This window comes from Kryptolebias marmoratus, linkage group LG10 (genome assembly GCF_001649575.2).
Source record: "Kryptolebias marmoratus isolate JLee-2015 linkage group LG10, ASM164957v2, whole genome shotgun sequence".
In the NCBI taxonomy this organism is placed as follows: domain Eukaryota; kingdom Metazoa; phylum Chordata; class Actinopteri; order Cyprinodontiformes; family Rivulidae; genus Kryptolebias; species Kryptolebias marmoratus.
In genome coordinates this window covers 7,723,071-7,748,127 of record NC_051439.1, presented here as the reverse complement: position 1 = coordinate 7,748,127, position 25,057 = coordinate 7,723,071, and the positions used below count along the sequence as shown (strand labels likewise).

The following is a 25,057-nucleotide window of genomic DNA, read 5'->3' as shown; positions in this document are numbered from 1 at the left end:
GCATACATAAATATATCAATAAATACATATAAAAACATATACATTATTTAGAAGTGGAGAAAATATTTAAAAGAAATGATAGTATAAACTAAAAAAATAAAAGCCAGTTGTGATGTTACTTGTATTAGGTATTTTGTACCTCTTTGTAGTGCAAGTTTGATTCAGTTGGGCTCCTTGTAAAGTGTCAGTTAAAGAAGTCATGTTAAGGTGCTATACATAAAATAAAAACAAGTACATAATTGAGTTTACTTGTCTTTAGTTTACTTACTTGGCTTTGCAATTAACAATAAGGTAAGAACACAATATTTGGCAAAGTGCAAAACAAGACAACAGATACAAACACAAGTATGAGGATTATAAAGTTGAAGTTAATTGTATTTACTGTTCTTGCAAAAAAACAACAACTTTTGCATTTGGCAGTTTTAGACAAACATAGCAATACATTGATTGGAACTGGGAAAAAAAGTGCTTTCCATTATTAGTCAAGAATAGGATACAATGTAGCCTTATAAACACAAACATAACCTGATGATTCGTTTAACGAAAATATGCAAAAAGCACACCAACCATGTGCAGCATTAATCAGTCTGTACTTTTAGTCTAGTCACAAATTTTCCCCAAACACAATTTGTGATTACTGAGCCTTTTTTATGTCCTTTTAGTCAGCAGTTAGACTGCACTAATGAGCTTCAAACAGACACTAAGTGCTTCTGCAATTGTTAAAATCAATAAACATTCATTACTTTGGTATGACAATATTAACTAAATAATAATGTTACTCAATGTCTTACTCAAAATATCTTTAAAAGTTTGTTTTACTGGTGTACAACTTTAAAAGTGGTGATTTTTGGATGGTATGAGATAGTGGAACAGTATCTGTGCCTGGTGCAGTCCTCCTCCATCTGCATTAATGGCTTGAATCTCTCTCCAGTGCTTGATATGTTATAAATTGTTGCTTTTTCATCAGCTGACTCATCACTAGAAGCACACAAACCTGCATAACAAAGGAAAGCAGAATTGTGGTTAGCTGGCCAGAAAGAAAGCATAAAGCTAATCAGACGTGTTTTAATGTATTTACTAAATGCTAATGAATCATAAAGCACATTTGATAAAATATGAACAAAAAAATTAACTAAATCTGGTCATTAGACACAACAAACAGGCTTCAAGGTCACTTTTAATTGTGAATCTAAAAAACCCCAAGAGCATGGGCACAAATTCTATATGAATTTACCAATCAAAAACATCATAAGGTAAGAGTAAGCACAGGTTCCAGCTCAGAAACTTTAGTAACAACAAAGACCATGTACAAGGAAAAAGGTATGAAAACAATCCAGTTAGACAGATACTCATGTAGCTGATCTTAACTGCTAATAGCAGTGCAGCAAGTCCGTCATTCCATACATTACAGCTTGTTTTTGTATAAAACTGCAGCAAGGGTTATTGTGGATGTCAGAAGGGTTTAGATTTCTTTATTAGTTAAAGCTTTTCCAACCACGAGTTTGAAACTACGATACATCAAATGCTTTCTCACCTTCAGTTTATGTGTAGACAATAAAATGACACTATATTTGGAAAAAAACTTTTGCTTTCTGGATGCATTTTGGCAATAATTAGAGTTGCAATGCCACTTTTTAAAAAAATGGACATCATTTGTTGGTTGCCTTGGGAGAATGTCAAAAGAAAACAAATACATCACTTCCTGTAGCTATAGGCAAAAAAACTAGGTTAGGTTTGAGCTACATAGTACATTGGGACAGAAATTGATCACGCTGTCTTTGTCCCATTAATAAATGGAATTTAGACTCTTCACAACCAATTGTTCTTAGGGTTCCATGTTCTTCAAATTGTAATTAGGTCATGAACAAAAACTCATGAAGTCATTTTTAACAGTTTTTGCAATGTGTACATGAATGTGGTCCACTACAAACTCTTATGTAAACTGCTAAAATACTGTGGACATATGTTTCCAAGAGCACGTCACAGTGTGGTCTGAGCAAAACAATCTCAACTGGGGTGAAATGACATCTCTTTATAAAAATGTTTTCATGGCATCTTATAATCCAAGAACCATTGTACCATCGACTCCAAATGCCTCCAGTGATTCTCTTTAAACACATTAACATTTTGAAACTGTTCCTTTTTGCTTTACGAAACCAAATCAGCAATAAATAGTAGAGTGAATATTAGACTTATGAAATATTCACTGAGTGGTTAAACTTGTGAAAAATTAATGTTACTTTTCCTAAAAAGCCTGTTTCTGTCATATGTCAGCATTGTGTTAACATGTTTGCCTAAATAAATCAGTACTAAACAGCAGTTCATTGTTGCTCAGTACTGTTTAAATGTTTGATTTATCAGTGTCAAAACGGTTTTAAAATGCGTCTCACCTCAGTCAGAAAAACCAGCAGGAAGCCCCAGATGATAAAACACAACATGAGCCGTAAAGCCGTCTCCAGCTTCACCTGACAGCCCTGAAAAAGAGAGAAAGAGAGAGAATGACAGGAAGAAAACAAAGCAGTGAATAGGTTTAATGTTCAGACAGTGTCTTATAAACTTTATGTGCTGCAATAAATCTACCTCTGGGTAAAGCAGCCATGGCTGGTCCAAAGTGGCATTGCATGAGAGGAAAGTAGTGTTACAGCAGCTGTGAGGAACCGAGAGTCCACCGGATTGACTGAACCAAGAGGTTTCCATCCAGTCTGTGTAGTTACGAACACCACAACACTGGAGCTGACAGAGATCAGAACATAATAGACTTGTCACAATCAATAACTAAAAACCCTGTACACCTTGTAAAACACAAAGCTGGCAAAAACGATGGACTCGCCACTCTTGGAGGATATTCTTTCAATTGTTTAATATTATATTAAAAGATAAATCACGGAGATGCCAAAAAAAACCCAATTTTTCTTTTTCAAAATTCCAACCTTCTGGCATAAAGAACCAATTAAAAAAAGACAGAATTATAATTGTTGTAGTCAGTCACAATTACTTTTTATATCAAGTACTGAGCCATTAGTACTTTGTTACACCACCTCTGGTCTCTGGAACAGCTTGGATTGTCTGAGGCGTGGCGTATTAATGACAAACAGTACTCTTCATCAATCTGACTCCAACTGTCTCTTATTGTCGTTGCCAGATCAGCTTTGCAGGTTGGATTCATGTCATTGATCATCTTCTGCAGTTTTCTCCAGAGATTTTCAACTGGATTGAGATCCAGACTATTTGCAGTCCATGCCGCTGAGGTATGTGAACTATGGTATGATGCATTATCATCTTGAAAAATGAAGTCATCATCACCAAACATCCTTTCAACTGATGGAATAAGAAAAGCGTCCAAAATGACAACGTGAACTTTGGCATTTATTGAAGTTGTAATGACTGCAATCTTCCCTGCGTTGACCTGACATGCAGACCCATACCATCAATGACTGGAAATGTACACATTTTCTCCAATCATCTTCAGAAATTTCTGTTTGGATGTTAATGATGGCTTATGTTTGACTTTTCTGTCTGTAAATCCCATTTCTTTTAGGCCATTTCCTACAGACACTGACGCCACCTTCTGCTCACTTGTTTCTCTTTTTGTTTTCTTGTGCATTTTCTGGTTTCAAGACATTTTGTTTTCTATCTTGATACTTTGATGTCTTCCTTGGTCCACCAGTATGCTTCCCTTTTTGTTTGTATTTGGTCCAGATTTTAGACACAGGTGACTGGGAACAACCAACATCTTTTGCAACATTTTGTAATAATTTGCATTCTTGAAGAAGTTTCATAATCATTTCCTTTATTTCAGCTGACATCTCTGGTGTTGGAGCCATGTTTCAAGTCAATATGCTTTGTGCAACAGCTCTCCGAAGTTTGACCTCTCTTTTTTATCTAAAGTCTAACCAGCAGATTTAATCTGATAGAGGTGTTTGTTTTAGAACTGCAAATTGCAGATTGATTACATAAGTTTTTCCTTAACTTGATCTAAAAAACAGCAATTGTGACTGACTACAACAATAATAACTATTTCCATTTTTTTATTGTTTCTTAACCCCAGAAGTTTGAAATTTAAAAATATAGTTTTGTGGCAGGTCTGTGATTTATTTATTTTTTTATACAAAATTAAGTAATTTAAAGAACATCATCCAAGAGTGATCCCATAATTGTTGCCAGGAGTTGTAGAAATTCACCTAACGTAAGAGAAGAATTTGGCTGGGTTTACTGTTGATTAAAAGCATCAAAGAAGTTTTTACAGCATGAAATCTGGCTCAGATATACAGCGACTGTGGAATTCGGTTTACATGCTTAACGAGTGTGCAAACACCTGTTCTTGAGCAGTGTCAAAAGCTCGAGAGTTAATGTCCTGACTGCTGCCAGTGTATTTCTGAAACACTTCACTGATGGGAGCTATCGCTGAATCCACCTTGACAGAAAAGAGGAGCGTAAACATTTGCTACAAGAATAATCTGGTGTGATTTGTAATCACAACTACTAAATTAATATAATTTTTTTGTACACATTCAGTACCTGTATATAGTGGAAATAAGCAAATGTTGAGGCGGTGCCTTCCAGACAAAAGACCACAACTAGCAGATAAACAAACTAGAGAAAAAAAAAAAACGTTTAAAAAGCGTACAGTCAAAGACACTGATATTATGCAGCATGTGTAAGAGTGACAATCTCACCAGTCCTTGGTGACAGTAGGAGTTCCTGATGTTCATCCAGGAGCCGAGGCACCCGGTGGCAAACAGAAATACACCACTGGAGAACGCGAGGAAAGCTGGGAGGGTTATGTACGGCTGAGCGATAAATAGGCTGTATTCTCTGTACTTCAACAGAAAGTTGAGTCCCGTCAGGCCCACAATCAGCCCCAACACCTGGAAAATCAAAAAGAAAAATGTTGTAAATGTTGTATCTATCGGAAGGCATCCTTATGGCATCTTTTCCATTTGCTTAATCAGCTTCTTTTCACTGCTGTGGAGCTGCAGACCTATTCTAAGTTCCTACTTCTCCCTTTCAGCCAGGGAAATGTTTCATTTCAGATGGTTGTATTTGCAATTTTAGTCTTTTGATCACTACCTACAGCTTATAGGCGAAGGGCGGAAGGGGACGTAGGGGGATTTAGCTCATTCCCAAACTGCAGTCCACCATTTCCGGTTGAGGACAATGTCCTTACAATCAGCTGCAAACTTCCCAAAGGCCTGCTGGAGCCGTCTCACTCAGTGAAGCCAACAGAACCACATCATCTGCCAAAAAGCAGCGATGCAATCTGAAGCCTTTCCACCCTTCGGCTGCACCTAGAAATTCTGTTCATAAAAGTTATGAACAGAGTCGTGACAAAAGGCAACTCTGGAAGAGTCAAACACTTAATAGAAACAAGTCTGACTTGTTACCAGCTCTTACTGTACAGGGATTGAATGGCTCTTTAGTAGGGGGTTCAAAACCCCGCAAGACATAAAGCCACAGGATGAAACAAGGGACATGGTCGTAAATCTAAGTCAATAAAACACAAGAGCAAAATCACATACTCCCTCAGTTATCCTTGCAGGAGTGAAGAGCTGGTCCAGTTCCACGCCAAGGACAAAACCTGCGTTGCTCCTCTTAAATCTGAGGTTCACCTATCAATCAAACTCTTCTCTTTAACACTCTGGCGTAGACTTTCCCAGCAGAGTGAGGACTGTGATCCCCAAAAGTCAAAACGCACCCTTTGGTCCCAGTTTTTAAATAGAAATCAGGTCACCAGCCTGGTCTGCCAGTCCCACAGGCACTGTCCCTGACCCCAGTCTTTCACAGACCAGTCAACCAAGACTGCTCAGCAACATTCAGGGTGTTTTGGAGTTCAAACCGAATCTCACCCACCCCCTTGAGGTCCAGTGATCAATAAGCCTGTCCAGACTTTCTGAAAGCCTCAAAGTGTTTCCTATATCACCTGACTATATCATCATCTGAAGTCAGCAGTTGTGGTTGGTGAACATTCAGTTATTTGGTTTTGCGATTTTTACATACTAACATTATTAATTTAACAACTGAAAAATTGTTAAAACAAGTTGATTAGCTTTAAGGTTAATAGTTTTGGTCTGGTAATAAAAACAGTGAGACTCACTATCAGGCTTTTTTGTTTGATTACTAAAAGGCTAATGAGAAGAATGGTGCTTAAAATCTTCAGAAATTTAACACATAGCTTCAATGTGGAGGTGGGAGTGCATCAAGGCAGAATGGAGTGGATGGAGAAAAGTTTCAGGAGTGATTTGTGACAAAAAGGTGGCAGCAAAGGTCAAAGGGCAGGTTTACAGACAGTGGTGAGAGCAGCTATGTTGTATGGTTTGGAGACAAAAGACAGAAGACAGAGCTGAAGATGTTGAGGTTCTCCTTGGGAGGGATGAGGATGGACAGGATTAGGAATGAGGTCATCAGAGGTACAGCACAGGTTGGAGGACAGAGATAAAGTTAGAGAGGCCAGACTGAGATGGTTTGGACATGTGCAGAGGAGGGACAGTGGGTATATTGGTAGAAAGATGTTAGAGATGCAGCTGCCAGGAAAAAGACAAAGAGGAGACATATGGATGCAGTTAGAGAGGACATGGAGTGAGTTGGAGTGAGGACAGAGGACGCAGAGGACGGTGAGAGGACAGTTAGTGGAGGCCCCTGAAAAGGGAACAGCTGAAAGAGAAAGAAGAAGTGAGAGTTAATTATATCACAGGTTTATATTTTCTGTAAATGTTTGTAGCCATTTATCCACCTCCTAAATGTTGTGACAGTGCATAAAATCAAACATTACAGTGTTCCTTTCTTTTGTTCCAAAAGTGTATAAGAAACATAAAAACAACAAAGGAATTTGATTCTCTGCTCTCATTCGCACCTGTTCTTCCCGTCTGTCACGCACTGTCACGTGACAGGCGAGCTCGTTTGCAATTAAGCATTCATTATAGTATATCTACTGAGTAGATCTATTTTATAATTTTTAAGTTTAACTTTTTTTGTGAGGCGCCGCGGTAGCCAATGCCGCGGGGTAGTGACCCTGAGGTCGCGGGTTCGAGCCCAGGTTGTGTCAAGAAGAACATCCGGCTAATAATCGCCAAATGTCCCCTGGTTTATAAATTCACTGTGGGGACCCCTGCAGAGGGAGCAGCCGAAGGAAGTTTCACTTTTTTTGTGTGAGAAATAAGTCGCTCGAGTCACATTTAGTGACAAAGTTAAAAAAAAAAAATCCGATATGAAGAAGTCTTACTTACCCACAGAAGCTGACACATCAACTTAAGTGTGATTTTATACGCGTCTCCTCTCCGAAAACACATGTTCAAAACGACAGACGGACGGGTCACAAGAAACTGTGACCGGATTATATCAAAATGGCAGCTTTAATGAGGCTTTAAGACAAACCAAAGCCACTTCCCCTGAGCAACAATAAACCTTCCCGGAGAACGAGGAAATATTCCTGCTTCTGTTAAAGTAGGCGGATCGATCTCAGTATCGATACCAAAGTTTGTTTTGATCAATAAGATCGATACTTTAGTTTTTCTCCTGTATGAAACAGTTTTATTTTATTTTATTTTTTGTGTTGTGGTTTCTAAACACAGAAAAAAATAGTTTCTTTTTAATTTGTTATTGAGTGATAATTTTGTGCATTTTGTTTACTTAAGGAAAAAAAACATCCAGATATGACAATGTTTGTAGAAAAAAATGTTTTGTTTCTGTTTCATTGTTTCTGAATAAAGGCTTTTATTATGATTATAAAGTAATTTATATTTAGTCATAAACTTTGCTCAGATTCTTTGTAAAGTTTTAACTAACTAATCCATTGGAGGCTAGGTGGGACCTTTGCTCCCTCCTGACAGGAAGTGGAAGCAGCAGGGCTCGTTGGCACCAAGAGTAAAACATGCTCGAGGTCAAACCTGAGAACCAGTGAAGCTTCAGGTTTATGACACAGGAAAATGTTCCTCAGTGTTTGCATGAAGGTCATTTGACAGAATGGAGCTCTGTGTTTGCTTAACCAACACTGCCCTCTTGTGAAAAATATGGCTAAAAACAGCTTTATTCTCTTGATATAAGCTGGATCAGTGAACAAAAAAAGCATCATCACCAGTCCTTTAAAGTATGATAATTAATTTAGAAATAAAATACTAGATAGATAGATAGATAGATAGATAGATAGATAGATAGATAGATAGATAGATAGATAGATAGATAGATAGATAGATAGATAGATAGATAGATGGATAGATAGATAGATAGATAGATAGATAGATGAACATATTAAAACAATGATTTTCAAAACACCACGCAACAAATATCTGTTTCATATCTGTACAAAAAGGTTTAAATGGTTCAAAATATAAATCATTCTGTGCAAACTACAAGTTCCAATAGTGCAAAAATTATTTGAAATTGTAAAAAAAAGGACTCAAAACGTGCAAAGTGAGGCGTTTTGGTGTTTTCTCTTCTCCTGTTTGTGTTTTGTATCCTGAGTGGTTGGCAGCCTAAGCACCTCCAGCAGCAGCAGATCCTCCCAATGAGCTCCGTTGGTTTATAAGCTGGCATTTGAGACCAGATCTTCGCTGAAGCATCACATACCTCTGGTATAGTTTTGTCAAGCCACTCAGTGATCATGTGTTCCCTGAGAATTGCTTACCTGTTGTTTTCCTGTGCCTAGGAAATATTTCCCGAGTTGTAGTTTGGATCTGATCATCACCCCTTGCTGAAGAACCCAGTAGAAGGCCACTCACCAGACTGCATTCGTGCTGCTGCCTGTCTGCCTCTCACCTCGTCCGGAGCACTCTCTTGCTCGGTTAAGTCTGACCCACCTGGAGCCATAATGGACACCTGCAAATGCTTACCTGGACACCTGTACCCTCTCCTCTGTGCCAGTCTCCACCGATCTTTCTTTCTGGATCCTGGTTCCCACCCACTTGTAAATAAACTTCACTTACCCTTTTGTGTATTTAGTCCTGACTGTTTTCTACTGAGCTGCCCACCTTTGACTTATCTGGTGCAACCTGATACAAAGATGATATTAAATATGCAAAACCAGAGGCAGCATCAGTTACAATACCAGATGACAGGTTTGTTGTTTGCTGTAATGACCTGTGGCGATGAACCCGCATGATTTCAAGCACCGTTCTAGAAAACAAATGATGACTTTAAAATGTCCCAAGAAAATCTGGCTCTAGGAAGTAAAGTATTTAATTAGGGGCGGTTCAAAACTTTTGTATAAAACTGTATGTGTGTAAAAACAATTTATTTCTCTTTCTCAAATCTTATATATTTTTTCTGCATAGATCATCACTAACGTGAGATGATTTTTGGTGGTGGTTCATTTTTTTTTTTCTTTCCATTTTGAAGACGTTGTGTATTGTTCTGTTCAGGAAAAGTTGTAAAAAGTGTGAAGTTTTTTCAGCAGCTCATGATATCAACTTTTCATTTGAACATGTAAGTTTTTTGTTTATCTTTAGGTGATTGTTCCACTGATGCCTCTGTATTAATTATTATTATTTAGGTACAAATATATTTTCTTAACTCATTTGTAATAAAGTGTCAAAACATTCATCCATTTTCTTTACCTGCTTCTCCATTCCGGGTCACAGGGAGCTGGTGCCTATCCCCAGCAGTCACTGTGCGAGAGGCGGGGGACACCCTGGACAGCAAGTCCATCACAGGGCCACATAGAGACAAACAACCATTCACACTCTCTCTCAAACCTAGGAACAATTTTAGAGTCATCAATTAACCTAACATGCATGTTTTTGGTCTGTGGGAGGAAACCAGAGTACCCGGAGTAAACCCACGTGTGCACAGGGAGAACATCCACCCAGAAAGGCCCCAGGCTGGGAAGTGATCCTGCAACCTTCTTGCTGGGAGGCAACAGCTCTAACCACTACTCCACTGTGCCACCATGTCAAATCATGTCATGTAAAAAGTAAAAATAAATATTTGCTTCTACATCTGCAGCGGAGTTTTAGTTTTCTGTCAGCTCTGTGTTCAGTGGTCTGGATCAGAGTCTCTTCCTCTTCAGCAGCTGCAGTCAGTTTCTGCTGGAACAGCTCAGAGTGTCTGCAGTCTGACTGAGGGAGGTTTTAGTACGGCTCCAAATCACTGTGAGAACACATAAGCACTGTTGATGTTATGATAACTCTGACAGTAATAAACTGCAGCATCTGCAGCCTCAACTCCACTGATGGTCAAAGAGAAGTCAGAGCCGCTTCCACTGCCACTAAATCGAGCTGGAGTTCCTGATTGGAGGTTTTTAACAAGATATATAAGAAGCTTTGGAGTCTGTCCTGGTTTCTGCTGATACCAGGACATACCCTCATCACCATCACTATATCTGAGAACATCAGGATCTGTTTTACATCTCAGAGTCACAGTGGATCCTGGAGTAAATGTCTCTACTGGAGTTTGAGTCACAGTCACCTGACCGCTGCATCCTGCAGACAGAAACAAATCATTTCTGATTAGGAAACAGAAATGAGAGAAAAGTCAGATCATGATGTTAGAAATGTCTGTGAGTGGATGAACCTGTGAAGCAGCAGCAGAGCAGCGTCCAGATGAGGATGGTGATGAGAGTCATGGTGGTTGTTGTTTCTGCTGTGTTGACTGACAGATCTGAGTCCTGCAGGGTTGAACTCACAGGACTATAAACCTTCTCAGTTCTCTGGAGGATCAGCTGACGATGCAAAGCCTCACATCTATGGAAATCATTTCTATCATCTCAGCACTCTGAGGACAAACACAGACACAACATCAAGACAAATAACTTTTGGATTAAACAACTTTATTTTGCTAATGAAGAGGAATCAAACTAATTTAAATATAAAAATTCTTAAGGATTTGGATTGTTTTTTTCCAGTGAGGCAGGTACATGTCTTTTACTCTTAACATGTCTTACTTGTTTATATTATTTAAATATTAAAAGGCTACTTCTATATTATTTGTTAATTTGAAATAATTGATGGTTTGGCTTTCTTATGAGTAATTTAAGTATTTTTTTGTATATAAACATCTTACAGCAACAAAAAGTAGCAAACGTCACAATAATTTCACTTAAATCATAAAAAGTTGAATGTTTGCTGAGATGTATGATTGTGAACATTAAATAAAGTGTAAAATGTTAGTTTAAATATAAAAACCAAACATTTTCAGTGGATAGATGTCAGCTCAGAGAGCAGGAGGTTTTTGTACGGCTGCTTAATGAGTTTGTATCACTGTGGTTGACTTTTGGTGGAGGAACCAAACTCATCGTTGACAGTAAGTACCAGAAACTTTTACTTTATCAGAAAACTGTTGGAACATTTAGGTTTGATCAAACATTGAAATAAGTTGCCAAATTTGTAAAATGTTAGTAAATTTAAAATCTCTGAAAAATGAACAATGATCTTAAAAACTGAGCTTTGAAGAGATGTTTATTACTGCTGGGATGTAAATGATTAAACTGAGAAATTTAGCATTAAAAATATTTTTCTAAAACTCTGTTTTAAATTTGACTTTTTTTTTTAATTTATAGTCATTGTCTTAAAATATACATAAAAATCTTCCCTCACTTTCTTAAAAGCACAAAAAACATATTTACCTTTTATTGCTTGAATTGTGGATAAAAACATTTCTGGTCATTTATTTGTATTTAAACTGTGAGTTTCTGTTCAATAGAAATGTGATTTTATCAGTAAATACAGATCAGCTTTCTGTTCACGCTTCATTTGTTTTCCATGAAGTTTAAAGGAAGTGAAAGAAACAGACGACAAACTTTGAGCTGTTTTCACTCGAGTGTTTCAGCTGCGTCAGATTAAAGTGCAGAAAATCATCCCAGGGATTATCACAAAGGCTAAAAGATGTCCTCAGTGATGGTCATAATGAAGCTGTGAAGTTATTTTCTGAGTCTTCATCCTCCTTCCTCCCCCTCTCTCCTCCAGTGGGTGTGGTGCGGCCCACCCTGACCGTCCTCCCCCCCTCCAAAGAGCAGCAGCAGCAGAGCAGTGTCACTCTGGTGTGTCTGGCCCAAGGGGGCTTCCCCTCAACCTGGAGGCTGGGCTGGAAGGTGGGGGGCAGCAGCAGGTCCTCAGAGGGGTCTAACAGCCAGGAGGTCCTGGGGAGGGACGGCCTCTACAGCTGGAGCAGCACCCTGAGCCTCCCTGCAGACCAGTGGAAGAAGGCGGGCTCAGTGAGCTGTGAGGCCAATCAGAGCGGACAGAGTCCTGTCACTCAAAGCCTGGACCCTGACAGCTGCTCAGAGTAGAACTTCAGCAGAACTTCATGAGATCTGGGTGAAGCTACACATCTCTGCTCTTAGATTTCAGCTAAATCATGACTTTTATGTTTCATCAGCTTTCTGAAACTGTTCTTACTTTTGTTTGACAAGAAATCCTGATATTAATCAAATAAAATGACTTCAATAAAACTAAAGATCTAAATAAATCACTGTCTCTGTGCCTCATTATTCCTCTCGACACTCTGAGGACATCAAATGACTCAATGTGTAACTTTGACAGAATATTCTAGAAATACAAGCTTTTTGGCAAGATTTATGGATATATAATTCTACAAAACTTAATATAATTTCTAATATGATTTTTAAGTTTTGTGTATTTTAACTGTACCTGATACAACAGAATTATTAAGAAGAGGAACAGAGGACCTTAAATTATAACAAACTAAAGTAAAAAGTGTTGAATATGAACAAAATCAAACATCATATGTCCATAGTTATAAAGGTAAAGACCAAATTTTATTGCTGAATTGGAATTTTAACAATGTCTTGAGTCTTATGTTGTATATCTGATATGTTCAAACTTCTGTAGGAGGTATTTTAATTTTTTTTGTACGGCTGCTTAATGAGTTTGTATCACTGTGGTGGACTTTTGGTGGAGGAACCAAACTCATCATTTACTGTGAGTATCTGAATATTCTCCTTTTTAAAATATAAAATTTATGAATAAATTCATTAAAAAGCATTGAAACAGTTTATGTGAAATATGTTTAAATTGTGCGTATTTTTATATTTTGTAACTGAATCTTGTATTTGTCAGTGCAGACACATGATGTTCATGTAGTCTGATATTTGATGATGAGGTGAAATTTAAGTTGAAAACTGACAGAAAATCTGACTTTTTCCTTGTAATTACACTTTGTTTCTCTGATGGTGTCTGTGTAGAGTTTACTGTGGGACATTGAAACTTTGACACTATAATTAGTTTTTATTGTTCATGTTTCTAGTAAATATAAATATATAATATATATAATATAAAGTAATATTTGCACAGCTGTTTAAAAAGTTTAGATGTTGATTTATTGACAGTAGCTGAATTTTACAGTCAGTAGGTTTGATGTAGTGAAGAGGAAGTGAAACAGACAGATGATAAAATCTTTAACTGTGATCAGACTTGTTATTTTTCCATCAACAACAATTTATTTATCATCAAATGTTATATTAATTCAGAAGTTTTGCTGCATATTTCAGGATTATGCCGTGATGTATCATTTCTACATTTAATCCTCCGTCTTGTTGACTCCTGACTTGTGTCTAAGTGTCTCATGTCCATCTGTCTGTCCTACAGTGGACATTAATCAGCTCCTTGTGTGTCTCTGCTCTCCCCCCCAGCTGGCCCCACGGTCAGACCCTCAGTCTCTCTGCTGCCCCCCTCCTCTGAGCAGCTCTCTGGGGGCTCGGCCACGCTGCTCTGCCTGCTGAGCGGCTACTCTCCTCAGGGAGCCGTGGTGAGCTGGGAGGTGGACGGTACCGAGGTGACAGAGGGGGTCCTGAGCAGCTCAGAGGAGGAGGAGAGCGGACGTTACAGCAGCAGCAGCACCCTGAGCCTGAGCAAGGAGCGCTGGATGGAAGGAGAGCGGTACTCCTGCAGCGTCCTCCATCATGGACACAGTCAGAGCCGCTCCTTCAGGAGGAGCCACTGTGAGGCCGAATGAAGGCCAGGACAGGAGGAACAGCTGCTGCTCTCCTCAGTCTGAGTGGGAATGTTTGCAGAAGAAACTAAAGCTTTGTGTGACTCTGAACAACACTGCTGTAAAATGTTGATGTCAGTGTCATTAATAACTGGCCTGTTGATGTGTTTTCAATAAAGCTGCCAATGAAATATTAAACTATTGTGGAGATTTTCTTGTTTGTGTCAAGACATAAGAAGAAAACAAAATATTTAAATTAAAAGTGTAAATCTCTGAACAACAAAAAAATGTAAAATGTCAAACTTTTTATTATTGGCAATAACACTGATGTTCCACAACAGTAAATAAAATTAAAAGACACAGATTTATGTTAACATTGATAATAATAAATATATATATACTTCATTTGAATATTAGATGCTAAAACTCATGGGTATGATGTAATCAGTGAACATTTTTTATCTTTTACTAACAAGAATTAAAAAATAAATCATTTTCTGTGTACTTCTGTTTTCAACATTTCTTAAAGCAAATAAAATATCAAAATATATCGATCTACACTTAATTGTGTACTTGTTTGGTTTTGTAAGTACAGTTTTTATAATAAAACTGATTTTAATAAGACAGGATTTTGATTAATTTCAGGTGAGTTTTTCTTAAACTGTAAGTTTTGTTCAGTTTGATTCAGATTTCCAGTGTTTCTGCTTGATGACTTCTGTGTTTATTGAACCTCTTCTGATCAGAGTGTCTGCAGCTGCAGCTTTCAGTCAGACTGAAGGAGGTTTTTGTACGACTGTTTTTCACTGTGTGAACACACCACCACTATGATAACCCAGACAGTAATAATCTCCAGCATCATCAGCCTGAACTCCATTGATGGTTAAAGTGTAGTGAGAACCAGATCTGCTGCCACTGAACCTGGGTGGAGTTTCCGAGAACAGAGTTGAAACTCTGTATATAAGAAGTTTGGGAGGCTGTCCAGGTTTCTGAAGGTACCAACTGAGATCAGCACCAATATCTGAACTTCCTGTGGAGCTGATGGACACAGTCCCTCCAACACTGACTGACTTCACTCTCTCACTCTGAGTCAGAAATTTGTTGGCAGACGACTCTGAAATGAGAAATGGACAAAGTTAAAAGATAAATAGATTAGAGAGAAATATCAAATAGATATCAGAGTTGGAGACAAAAGAATCAGAGGGATACCATTAAAACTCAGACTCACCCTGACTCAGAAAACTTAACAGCAACATCAGAGATATTAGAAACATCATCCTGATGCAGTTTTCAGTCTGAGAGCAAGAAAACACTTCAGACTTTCTGGAACACAAGAACTTAAACTCTGAGAATCAATGATGCTTTAAATTCATGCAAAACACTTCAAAGTAGGCAAAAACACACCTGTTCTAGTGAAACTGAGAACATGGAGGACCTGGTGACTGTTCATCTGCTGTAGGTAGTTTATTTTAGACCTGACGCTTCTTCTTTTGGCCTCCTCTGTTCATCTTCCCCATTTTAAACTCACAGCATTATAGAAAACAACTAATAATCACAATTATAAGAAATTACAGGAAGACAAGAAGCAAAAAAGAAGAAATTAGAGGTGGTTTAAAACTTTTGCACAGTACTGTAAATATGCAAAAAAGAAACAAAAAAAAACTCCATCTCTCAACATCTTAATCTTATTATGTAAGCTTGTTCTGACAGATGAAATTACTTCTTTAATTGTCACAAAGAAGAACTTCAACCTAACCTCTTTAAGGAGATTAAAGGCCTAGCATTTCTTGAATGAATGCATTTCCCCCGCCGTCGTTCATGTCAGAGTTTTAAATGAAGATCATCTCATGCTGAGAAATGATGGAGTTACACATATTTCAGTCAAACCTTGAAAACAACATTATCAACAATCTCAGATGATACTGAAATATCTCATGTGATCTGTTAGCTCTTGGTGTTAGTGTTGGGAATGACTCTCAGCTACTACCACACCAAATATTAGCTCATTTTCTGTAAAATCCACTGAGTTGCAACCATTTTTGTGTTGGCTAAGGTCGATTAGCTGTGTCGGCCATCTTGAATCAGGTCGACTCCAAAAGTTAACCAGCTGTAGATGAACAGACAGTGATTAGTTTATGAGATATTTTGCTAACAAACAGACACTCAAACACATCTACGTTTTAAAAAGAACTTTTGAAACACTTGATTTGAGCGTTTGAGTCTTTCAGTTCAGATATGAACCCAGGAAACATGTCTCTCCATCACTGTGAGTGAAACTGTCAGGATCTGTGTTTTTGTTAGTGTTTTCTTCCTTTTTCTTGTGTTTTTCCCACTTTAGTTCTAGTATTTGTTAGGTTCCTCCAGGTGTTGTTTCCTGTGTGGTTTTCAGGCTCCTCAGTTCTGCTCCTAGTTGTCTCGTCTCCAGGTGTTTGTCATTCAGTTCAGTAGTATTATTTTTATATTCCTTCTCCCTGTGCTTCCCACAGACAGTCGTGTTTTCTCTCCTTGTGTGCCTCCAAGTGTTTCTAAGTGACTTTTTTGTGAATAGTTTCTCCTGCCTCGTCAGTGCTTTTATTTTAGTGAATAAATCTTTGTTTTCTCAAGTATTCATGCCTTTTTTTCCAATTGTGGGTTGAATCCATCCTGAAGTAATGACTGAAACTGGGGACAAATGTCAGTAAGAAAACAAAACAGTGTTTTTTCTGATACAATCATGTTTATGTAACTAAAGATATCTGGGCTGAAAGTTCTGCTAACTTCAGTTCAGTTTTTTAGAAGAAATCTTTTATTGTTTTTGAGGCGCCATGAAATGGTTTCCATTTTTGACTGGTTTAATCTCAGCTCACTTCTGTCTCCTCTGTGTTATTAAGGATCTTTGACACATTGAACCAACAGAGTGTTTGACCTCTGTCCTGTGTCTGTCTCATGTCCATCTGTCTGTCCTTCAGGGGACATTAATGTGTCTCTGCTCTCCTCCCAGCAGCTGGATGTGGGTGTCTTTAATACCTGTCATATTGATGTGTTTTCTATCAAGCTGGTCACAATGGATCAAATTACTGATGTTTTATTGCTGTCATATCAAAGAAATTAATGTTAAAACTTTAAATTAAAATGTTAATTTACAAGTAAACATTGAACACATTAAAATAAACAGTCTAGTTGACTCATAAAATAATCAGTCATTTAATTTGAATCTAGTATTTCACATCAAAGATGTCATATTTATATTTTTATTTTATATATATTTATATATTTATTATAATTATGGTTTGAGTGATTCTGAGTCTGATTTGATAAAACAGCAGTTTGGGAGGCTGACCAGGTTTCTGCAGGTGAGACAGCTGCCAATCATCTCAGAAGTGGACGTCCCAACAAATTCATCTGAAGGTCAGACTGTGCAAAGCTCAGAGAAGCTGTAAAAACACCCAAGAGCTCCACTTGAGACTCTGCAGGCCTCAGTTAGCAGGTCAAAGGTTAAAGTTCATGACAGGACTTTTAGAAAAGGACTGAACAAGAACAGCTTGTTTGAAAGGATTGCAGTCATGAAACAATCCCTCCAGAACATGGCAGCATGACTTTTATTTATAAAGTTTCATCTGAAGGAACCACAAAAATTCCCTTTGGACAGATGAGTCTGAAACTGAGATGTTTACCCATAATGCACAGAGCCATCTTTGGAGAAACCCAAACATAATATCAGCATGAACACCTCATACCAGCTGTAAAGCACGGTGGTAGAGGGCTGTTGATTTAGTCTCTAAGAATGAAGTTGTTGTAATGGTCCAACCAAAGTCCAGAACCTCAACCTGACTGAAATGTTGTGGTGGGACCTTCAGAGAGCTGAGAAGAAACAAATGTCTACAAACCTCAACAAACTGAAGCAACATTGTAAAGAGGAGTGGGACAAAATTCCTCCACAATGTGAAGAACTGATGGAGTCATGAAGTTGATTATTTCATGTCGTTGCTGCTAAAGGAGGTTCAACAAGTTATTGAATCGTGGGGTGGACTTTGTTTTTCACACACAGCTTTTCCATTTTAGCTTTGATCTTGTTTATTAAACAATGAGATGGTGAAATCTGTTGCGTGTTTTTGTACATTTGAAGTATATTTCAATATTTTAAGAATGTCGACTTTCATTTCCCCATGACTGTACGTTGAGGTGTTTTGTTGAGCTGTGTGTTCACTGATGTGTTTCCTGGAACAGCTCAGAGTGTCTGCAGTCTGACTGAGGGAGGTTTTTGTACGGCTCTAAATCACTGTGTCAACATATCAGCACTGTTAATCTCATGATAACTCTGACAGTAATAAACTGCAGCATCTTCAGCCTCAACTCCACTGATGGTCAAAGAGAAGTCAGAGCCGCTTCCACTGCCACTAAAACGAGCTGGAGTTCCTGATTGGAGGTTTTTAACAAGATATATAAGAAGCTTTGGAGTCTGTCCTGGTTTCTGCTGATACCAGGACATACCCTCATCACCATCACTATATCTGAGAACATCAGGATCTGTTTTACATCTCAGAGTCACAGTGGATCCTGGAGTAAATGTCTCTACTGGAGTTTGAGTCACAGCCACCTGATGATTAGGCCTCCATAAAAGGGAGGCAGCTAGGTTTGTTGGGTTTTGTTCCTGTGAGTGATCAGGTGTTGGGCCCACACGCTCTCTGTCTGACAACTGTGGGTCGCAATTTTAACATGTTTTGAGCATCTGAGCGTGGTGTATTCAGCGCTGCAGAACACCTGCCTGAGCTGAACGTGGGTTTTTTATGATGCAGTTCCATTTCCTGCGGCCTGCTGTCCTTAAAGTTTTGTGTTTTCCTTTTGTTAGTCCGCCCTGTTTCTTTGGGATTGTTGTTTGATGTCTGTGAGGGCTGGCTAACTATTTATTTTTTTTATTTGTATGTTTTGTTTTTAATTTTTGGGTCACTTCCTTGATAAAATAGTTCAAGTTGCTGTTTTAAATGCTTTAGACGCGATCCTATCTGCTGTGGTTTTTTTGGGCTTGAAAATGCATGTGAATATTTTGCAGTGAGTCACTAATTAAGTTTGCTGCGGAGGGTTTTATGCAAGGTTGTCCGTCTGAAGATTGTTTTTTTTTTTTTTTCACAACGGGTCTATAGGAATAACAGCGACTGGATGAAGTTGAAAGGAATTCTCTTTAATTTGTTACAATTAACATTGTTCATCGACTTTTGATTATTATTCCTATTATTATTCCTATACCTATACGTAACAGTTATGTTTAGTTTTTTGACATAGAAAACAGCATGTTTTTGTAACTTTTCATATTGTTTTATATTTTTATGCCCTTTCCTTATAAATTCAATCTATAATGTGTGCTACGACAAAACATTTTAAAAGTGAAGGTCAAATTTGACACAAACTTTTCCTCTAAAACAAACTTGGCCGTATATTTAGAGCTTGTTGAGTTTTCTGTCAGCTCTGTGTTCAGTGGTCTGGATCAGAGTCTCTTCCTCTTCAGCAGCTGCAGTCAGTTTCTGCTGGAACAGCTCAGAGTGTCTGCAGTCTGACTGAGGGAGGTTTTAGTACGGCTCCAAATCACTGTGAGAACACATAAGCACTGTTGATGTTATGATAACTCTGACAGTAATAAACTGCAGCATCTGCAGCCTCAACTCCACTGATGGTCAAAGAGAAGTCAGAGCCGCTTCCACTGCCACTAAATCGAGCTGGAGTTCCTGATTGGAGGTTTTTAACAAGATATATAAGAAGCTTTGGAGTCTGTCCTGGTTTCTGCTGATACCAGGACATACCCTCATCACCATCACTATATCTGAGAACATCAGGATCTGTTTTACATCTCAGAGTCACAGTGGATCCTGGAGTAAATGTCTCTACTGGAGTTTGAGTCACAGTCACCTGACCGCTGCATCCTGCAGACAGAAACAAATCATTTCTGATTAGGAAACAGAAATGAGAGAAAAGTCAGATCATGATGTTAGAAATGTCTGTGAGTGGATGAACCTGTGAAGCAGCAGCAGAGCAGCGTCCAGATGAGGATGGTGATGAGAGTCATGGTGGTTGTTGTTTCTGCTGTGTTGACTGACAGATCTGAGTCCTGCAGGGTTGAACTCACAGGACTATAAACCTTCTCAGTTCTCTGGAGGATCAGCTGACGATGCAAAGCCTCACATCTATGGAAATCATTTCTATCATCTCAGCACTCTGAGGACAAACACAGACACAACATCAAGACAAATAACTTTTGGATTAAACAACTTTATTTTGCTAATGAAGAGGAATCAAACTAATTTAAATATAAAAATTCTTAAGGATTTGGATTGTTTTTTTCCAGTGAGGCAGGTACATGTCTTTTACTCTTAACATGTCTTACTTGTTTATATTATTTAAATATTAAAAGGCTACTTCTATATTATTTGTTAATTTGAAATAATTGATGGTTTGGCTTTCTTATGAGTAATTTAAGTATTTTTTTGTATATAAACATCTTACAGCAACAAAAAGTAGCAAACGTCACAATAATTTCACTTAAATCATAAAAAGTTGAATGTTTGCTGAGATGTATGATTGTGAACATTAAATAAAGTGTAAAATGTTAGTTTAAATATAAAAACCAAACATTTTCAGTGGATAGATGTCAGCTCAGAGAGCAGGAGGTTTTTGTACGGCTGCTTAATGAGTTTGTATCACTGTGGTTGACTTTTGGTGGAGGAACCAAACTCATCGTTGACAGTAAGTACCAGAAACTTTTACTTTATCAGAAAACTGTTGGAACATTTAGGTTTGATCAAACATTGAAATAAGTTGCCAAATTTGTAAAATGTTAGTAAATTTAAAATCTCTGAAAAATGAACAATGATCTTAAAAACTGAGCTTTGAAGAGATGTTTATTACTGCTGGGATGTAAATGATTAAACTGAGAAATTTAGCATTAAAAATATTTTTCTAAAACTCTGTTTTAAATTTGACTTTTTTTTTTAATTTATAGTCATTGTCTTAAAATATACATAAAAATCTTCCCTCACTTTCTTAAAAGCACAAAAAACATATTTACCTTTTATTGCTTGAATTGTGGATAAAAACATTTCTGGTCATTTATTTGTATTTAAACTGTGAGTTTCTGTTCAATAGAAATGTGATTTTATCAGTAAATACAGATCAGCTTTCTGTTCACGCTTCATTTGTTTTCCATGAAGTTTAAAGGAAGTGAAAGAAACAGACGACAAACTTTGAGCTGTTTTCACTCGAGTGTTTCAGCTGCGTCAGATTAAAGTGCAGAAAATCATCCCAGGGATTATCACAAAGGCTAAAAGATGTCCTCAGTGATGGTCATAATGAAGCTGTGAAGTTATTTTCTGAGTCTTCATCCTCCTTCCTCCCCCTCTCTCCTCCAGTGGGTGTGGTGCGGCCCACCCTGACCGTCCTCCCCCCCTCCAAAGAGCAGCAGCAGCAGAGCAGTGTCACTCTGGTGTGTCTGGCCCAAGGGGGCTTCCCCTCAACCTGGAGGCTGGGCTGGAAGGTGGGGGGCAGCAGCAGGTCCTCAGAGGGGTCTAACAGCCAGGAGGTCCTGGGGAGGGACGGCCTCTACAGCTGGAGCAGCACCCTGAGCCTCCCTGCAGACCAGTGGAAGAAGGCGGGCTCAGTGAGCTGTGAGGCCAATCAGAGCGGACAGAGTCCTGTCACTCAAAGCCTGGACCCTGACAGCTGCTCAGAGTAGAACTTCAGCAGAACTTCATGAGATCTGGGTGAAGCTACACATCTCTGCTCTTAGATTTCAGCTAAATCATGACTTTTATGTTTCATCAGCTTTCTGAAACTGTTCTTACTTTTGTTTGACAAGAAATCCTGATATTAATCAAATAAAATGACTTCAATAAAACTAAAGATCTAAATAAATCACTGTCTCTGTGCCTCATTATTCCTCTCGACACTCTGAGGACATCAAATGACTCAATGTGTAACTTTGACAGAATATTCTAGAAATACAAGCTTTTTGGCAAGATTTATGGATATATAATTCTACAAAACTTAATATAATTTCTAATATGATTTTTAAGTTTTGTGTATTTTAACTGTACCTGATACAACAGAATTATTAAGAAGAGGAACAGAGGACCTTAAATTATAACAAACTAAAGTAAAAAGTGTTGAATATGAACAAAATCAAACATCATATGTCCATAGTTATAAAGGTAAAGACCAAATTTTATTGCTGAATTGGAATTTTAACAATGTCTTGAGTCTTATGTTGTATATCTGATATGTTCAAACTTCTGTAGGAGGTATTTTAATTTTGCCCTTAAAAAATTAATCCACCACCATTTTATGGTAATTCTTGTGTGTACAATGATGGTATTTTTTTCTTCAGATCAAAATGTGCAGCTCTGAACATCTGGATCTGCAAAAGGGAACAAAGTCTCAATGTTCAGACGATGAAAACCACAGTTTCAGTTCCCTTTCACCATCCTGTAACCTGTTGCTGTGCTTGTGTTTGTTAAAGGGGACAGTGGTGAGAATCAGTCTGATCTGAGGGAGGTTTTTGTACGACTCTGTATCACTGTGTGAACACCGGGCCTTCATACACTCCCATACAGTAATAATCTCCTGCATCATCAGACTGAACCCCTCCGATCGTCAGAGTGAATTCAGGCTCAGATCCACTGCTGCTGAAGTGACTCGGAGCAGACTCACGACTGCTGATTTGAGAAAACAGCAGCTTGGGAGGCTGACCAGGTTTCTGCAGGTACCAGCTGAGATCATCATCAACTCCTGTACTGGCTGTACAGGTGAGGGAGACCGTCTCCCCCAGACCGACAGACTTTACAGGAGGGGACTGAGTCACAGACGGCTCAGCAGTCAGTCCTGCAAACAGAAATACCATCACTGTGCTGAATACTTTACATTTATATACCAGAAACCTGAGTTCACCGACTCACCATGAAACTGGACCACCAGTGTTACCAAGAACATCAGAAACATCTTCATTATGGATGTCTGAGTGTGATACAATCACACAGTTAAAAAGGCTGGAGTTCAGGGAGGAGATATTCAAATCCCACCACGGATGAGTGAGGAGCAGCATCTGCAGAGGCTTTGTGAGAACTTCCAGTTTCTGCTGAAAACGCTGCCCTCATGTGTCAGAATCAGGACCTTTACTGCAGCCTGTTCTGGTTTGAGTTGGACCGGACAATCACCGTTCATCTGTAGAAAGATTCACAACCAGCAGCTGTGGAAATAAAAAGCTTCAGGTTTGACAGTAGATATAATCTTTAAAATGATGGAGTTTGATTGTAATTTGATCTCCATATTTTCAGTCTTGTCAGATGGTATCTGAACCATCAACCATCTGAAGAAAACAGAAGGAAATAAATGAGAAACTTTGATCAGAATATCTTAAAGTAACAGGTAACAGAATCCTCTTCCTTTACTTTTACTCACCAAACTATTACACTGTTGAAAGATTTTTTCTTTATTTTTGTTTTAAATATGCAAATAATACCTAGCTTCCCACTTAATACATAATAACATACAACTCACAATAGCTAATAAAATCTGAAGGAAGCAAAATAAGTAGAACACCATAACCAAGAGAAAAATGTAGCTAGCATAATCAAAAAAAGAAAAAAGGAGTGAATAGAAGCACAGCTTTCTTTAAGTGTTTCTGAATTAAACAATTTGTAAAACTAATTTCTGCAGCTTTTTAAATAATTTGTGTTGAACCTATTAATGAAACACATCACAAGAGATATGTTGACTTTTTGTTTCTAATTGCTAAAAAGTAACAATTAAACGAATAAATTGCTTCATGTTTTTAAATAATTGATACAGACATCTGTGAATCAAATAAAAAGCAAACTCAAAAGTTTTTTACTGAGAATAGGTACTTTTTTTTTTTGCTGGATAAATGATTTCAGAGAGGTTTGTGTTTCAATGATTACTGTGGTACACATTTGGTGGAGGAACCAAACTCGTTGTTGACTGTGAGTACCAGAAGCTTTTACTTTATATAATAAGGCTGTTGTAACATTTAGTTTACTCTGAATAAGGTGTTGTGATGTTTACAGAGTAAAGCTGACAAGATGTCAATTTCTTTTTGTGATTATCAAAAGCTGATTAAATAAAATGTAAATGAAGTTTGTGGAGGTGGTTGTATGTACATGAGAATGGGTTAATTCAGACCGCTCTTAATGATAACCTCTGATTCAGTGATTTCTGCAGCCATTTATCGACTAAAGTGAAATTTTTGAGGAGCATTAGCTGCTTTGAGAAAGATCATTTCAAACTTTCTGACTTTTAATACAATCATATTAATCACTGTCAAATTCAGAAGCAATAGTCACTGAAGTTAAGTTGAAGCTGTAGGAAGACTAAATTTAACTTTTAAGATTGCTGCGTTCCTGTGTTAGGCGTCTCGTGTTCATTAGACCGTTTCTTCTTACTGGGTCTCCTTGCAGCTTTCAGTCAGACTGGAGGAGGTTTTTGTCCAAAATCAACAAGATCTTCCACTGACGGATAAATCAGAGTTATTGGAGACATCGTCCTGATGCAGCGTTCAGTCTGGAAACATGGAAACACTCCACACGTTCTGAACCTAAACTCTGAGGAGCATGGATGCGTTAACATCATGCAAAATGGTTGAAAGTTGGCAGAAACACACCTGTAGTAATGAAACAGGAAGTAGAGATCTGAAATGAGTGTTCATCTTCAAAAAAAAAAAAAAAAACAGCTTTAGATAAGTTTAGAAAACTCTGTGACAAGAAGTGATCACGAAACAAATAAAAGGGGACGAATGTGTTTCCTCCAGACATATGTTAGATGAGTTTAGTTGAACAAAAAGTTGGACACAATAAACCTGATCTGTAGCTGCAAGGAGCAGCTCCCACAAATAATTTTAAATTTCTTACAAATTAAATTGCGGAAGCTGGTTTGAAAAGACATTAAATCACCTTCCAGGATGCTTTCTCTTAGTTTCTTCTTCAAAAGATACCGAACATATTTGTGATTGTTCATGTATCCTTTCTATATTTTATAATATGTATACGTAAGAATTGATTTTTGTCTCTACACCTCTGATATACAAACTAGTTTAGCTTACTCGTGCTGTATTTGTGGCGCTTTGAACTAAATACCATCAACTTCAGTGAAGTTGGTACGATAACATGCAAACGTTTAGCACAGATTTCTGCAACCTTTCTGACAA

General features: G+C 37.9%; 2 protein-coding genes and 3 gene segments (V, D, J or C); 2 read left to right on the top strand and 3 right to left on the bottom strand.

Annotated features, from left to right (window-relative positions):
- LOC108234933 (immunoglobulin kappa light chain-like) overlaps positions 1 to 18,522 on the bottom strand; it is a 42,962-nt gene extending 24,440 nt beyond the window's left edge. The window contains exon 1 of the mRNA XM_037977771.1: positions 18,148 to 18,522. Coding sequence (XP_037833699.1) covers positions 18,148 to 18,343 — 196 coding nt within the window. The 5' untranslated portion in view covers positions 18,344 to 18,522. The remainder of the gene's footprint in view (positions 1 to 18,147) is intronic.
- Positions 240 to 7,435, bottom strand: tspan37 (tetraspanin 37). Of its 2 annotated transcripts, XM_017414546.3 has the most exons (7): positions 7,224 to 7,434; positions 4,677 to 4,868; positions 4,519 to 4,593; positions 4,316 to 4,414; positions 2,581 to 2,733; positions 2,391 to 2,474; positions 240 to 994 (listed from the first exon to the last, which is right to left on the bottom strand). In XM_017414546.3, exons 1-7 carry the CDS (start codon positions 7,284 to 7,286, stop codon positions 908 to 910), a joined length of 753 nt encoding a protein of 250 aa, XP_017270035.1. In that variant the 5' UTR covers positions 7,287 to 7,434; the 3' UTR covers positions 240 to 907. The 2 variants fall into 2 exon arrangements, with proteins under 2 accessions (XP_017270035.1, XP_037833698.1); XM_037977770.1 differs by lacking the exon at positions 4,316 to 4,414 and having other exon boundaries at positions 7,224 to 7,435.
- Positions 10,986 to 12,368, top strand: LOC108234943. The segment is given in 2 exon segments: positions 10,986 to 11,232; positions 11,895 to 12,368. Coding segments are annotated over 2 exon segments (324 nt in total).
- Positions 18,523 to 20,220: 1,698 nt separating the features above from the next.
- On the top strand, positions 20,221 to 21,739 carry LOC112450570. The segment is given in 2 exon segments: positions 20,221 to 20,589; positions 21,252 to 21,739. Coding segments are annotated over 2 exon segments (324 nt in total).
- Positions 21,740 to 22,165: 426 nt separating this feature from the next.
- LOC108233903 lies at positions 22,166 to 23,610 on the bottom strand. The segment is given in 2 exon segments: positions 22,166 to 22,719; positions 22,794 to 23,610. Coding segments are annotated over 2 exon segments (357 nt in total).
- Positions 23,611 to 25,057: the final 1,447 nt, after the last annotated feature.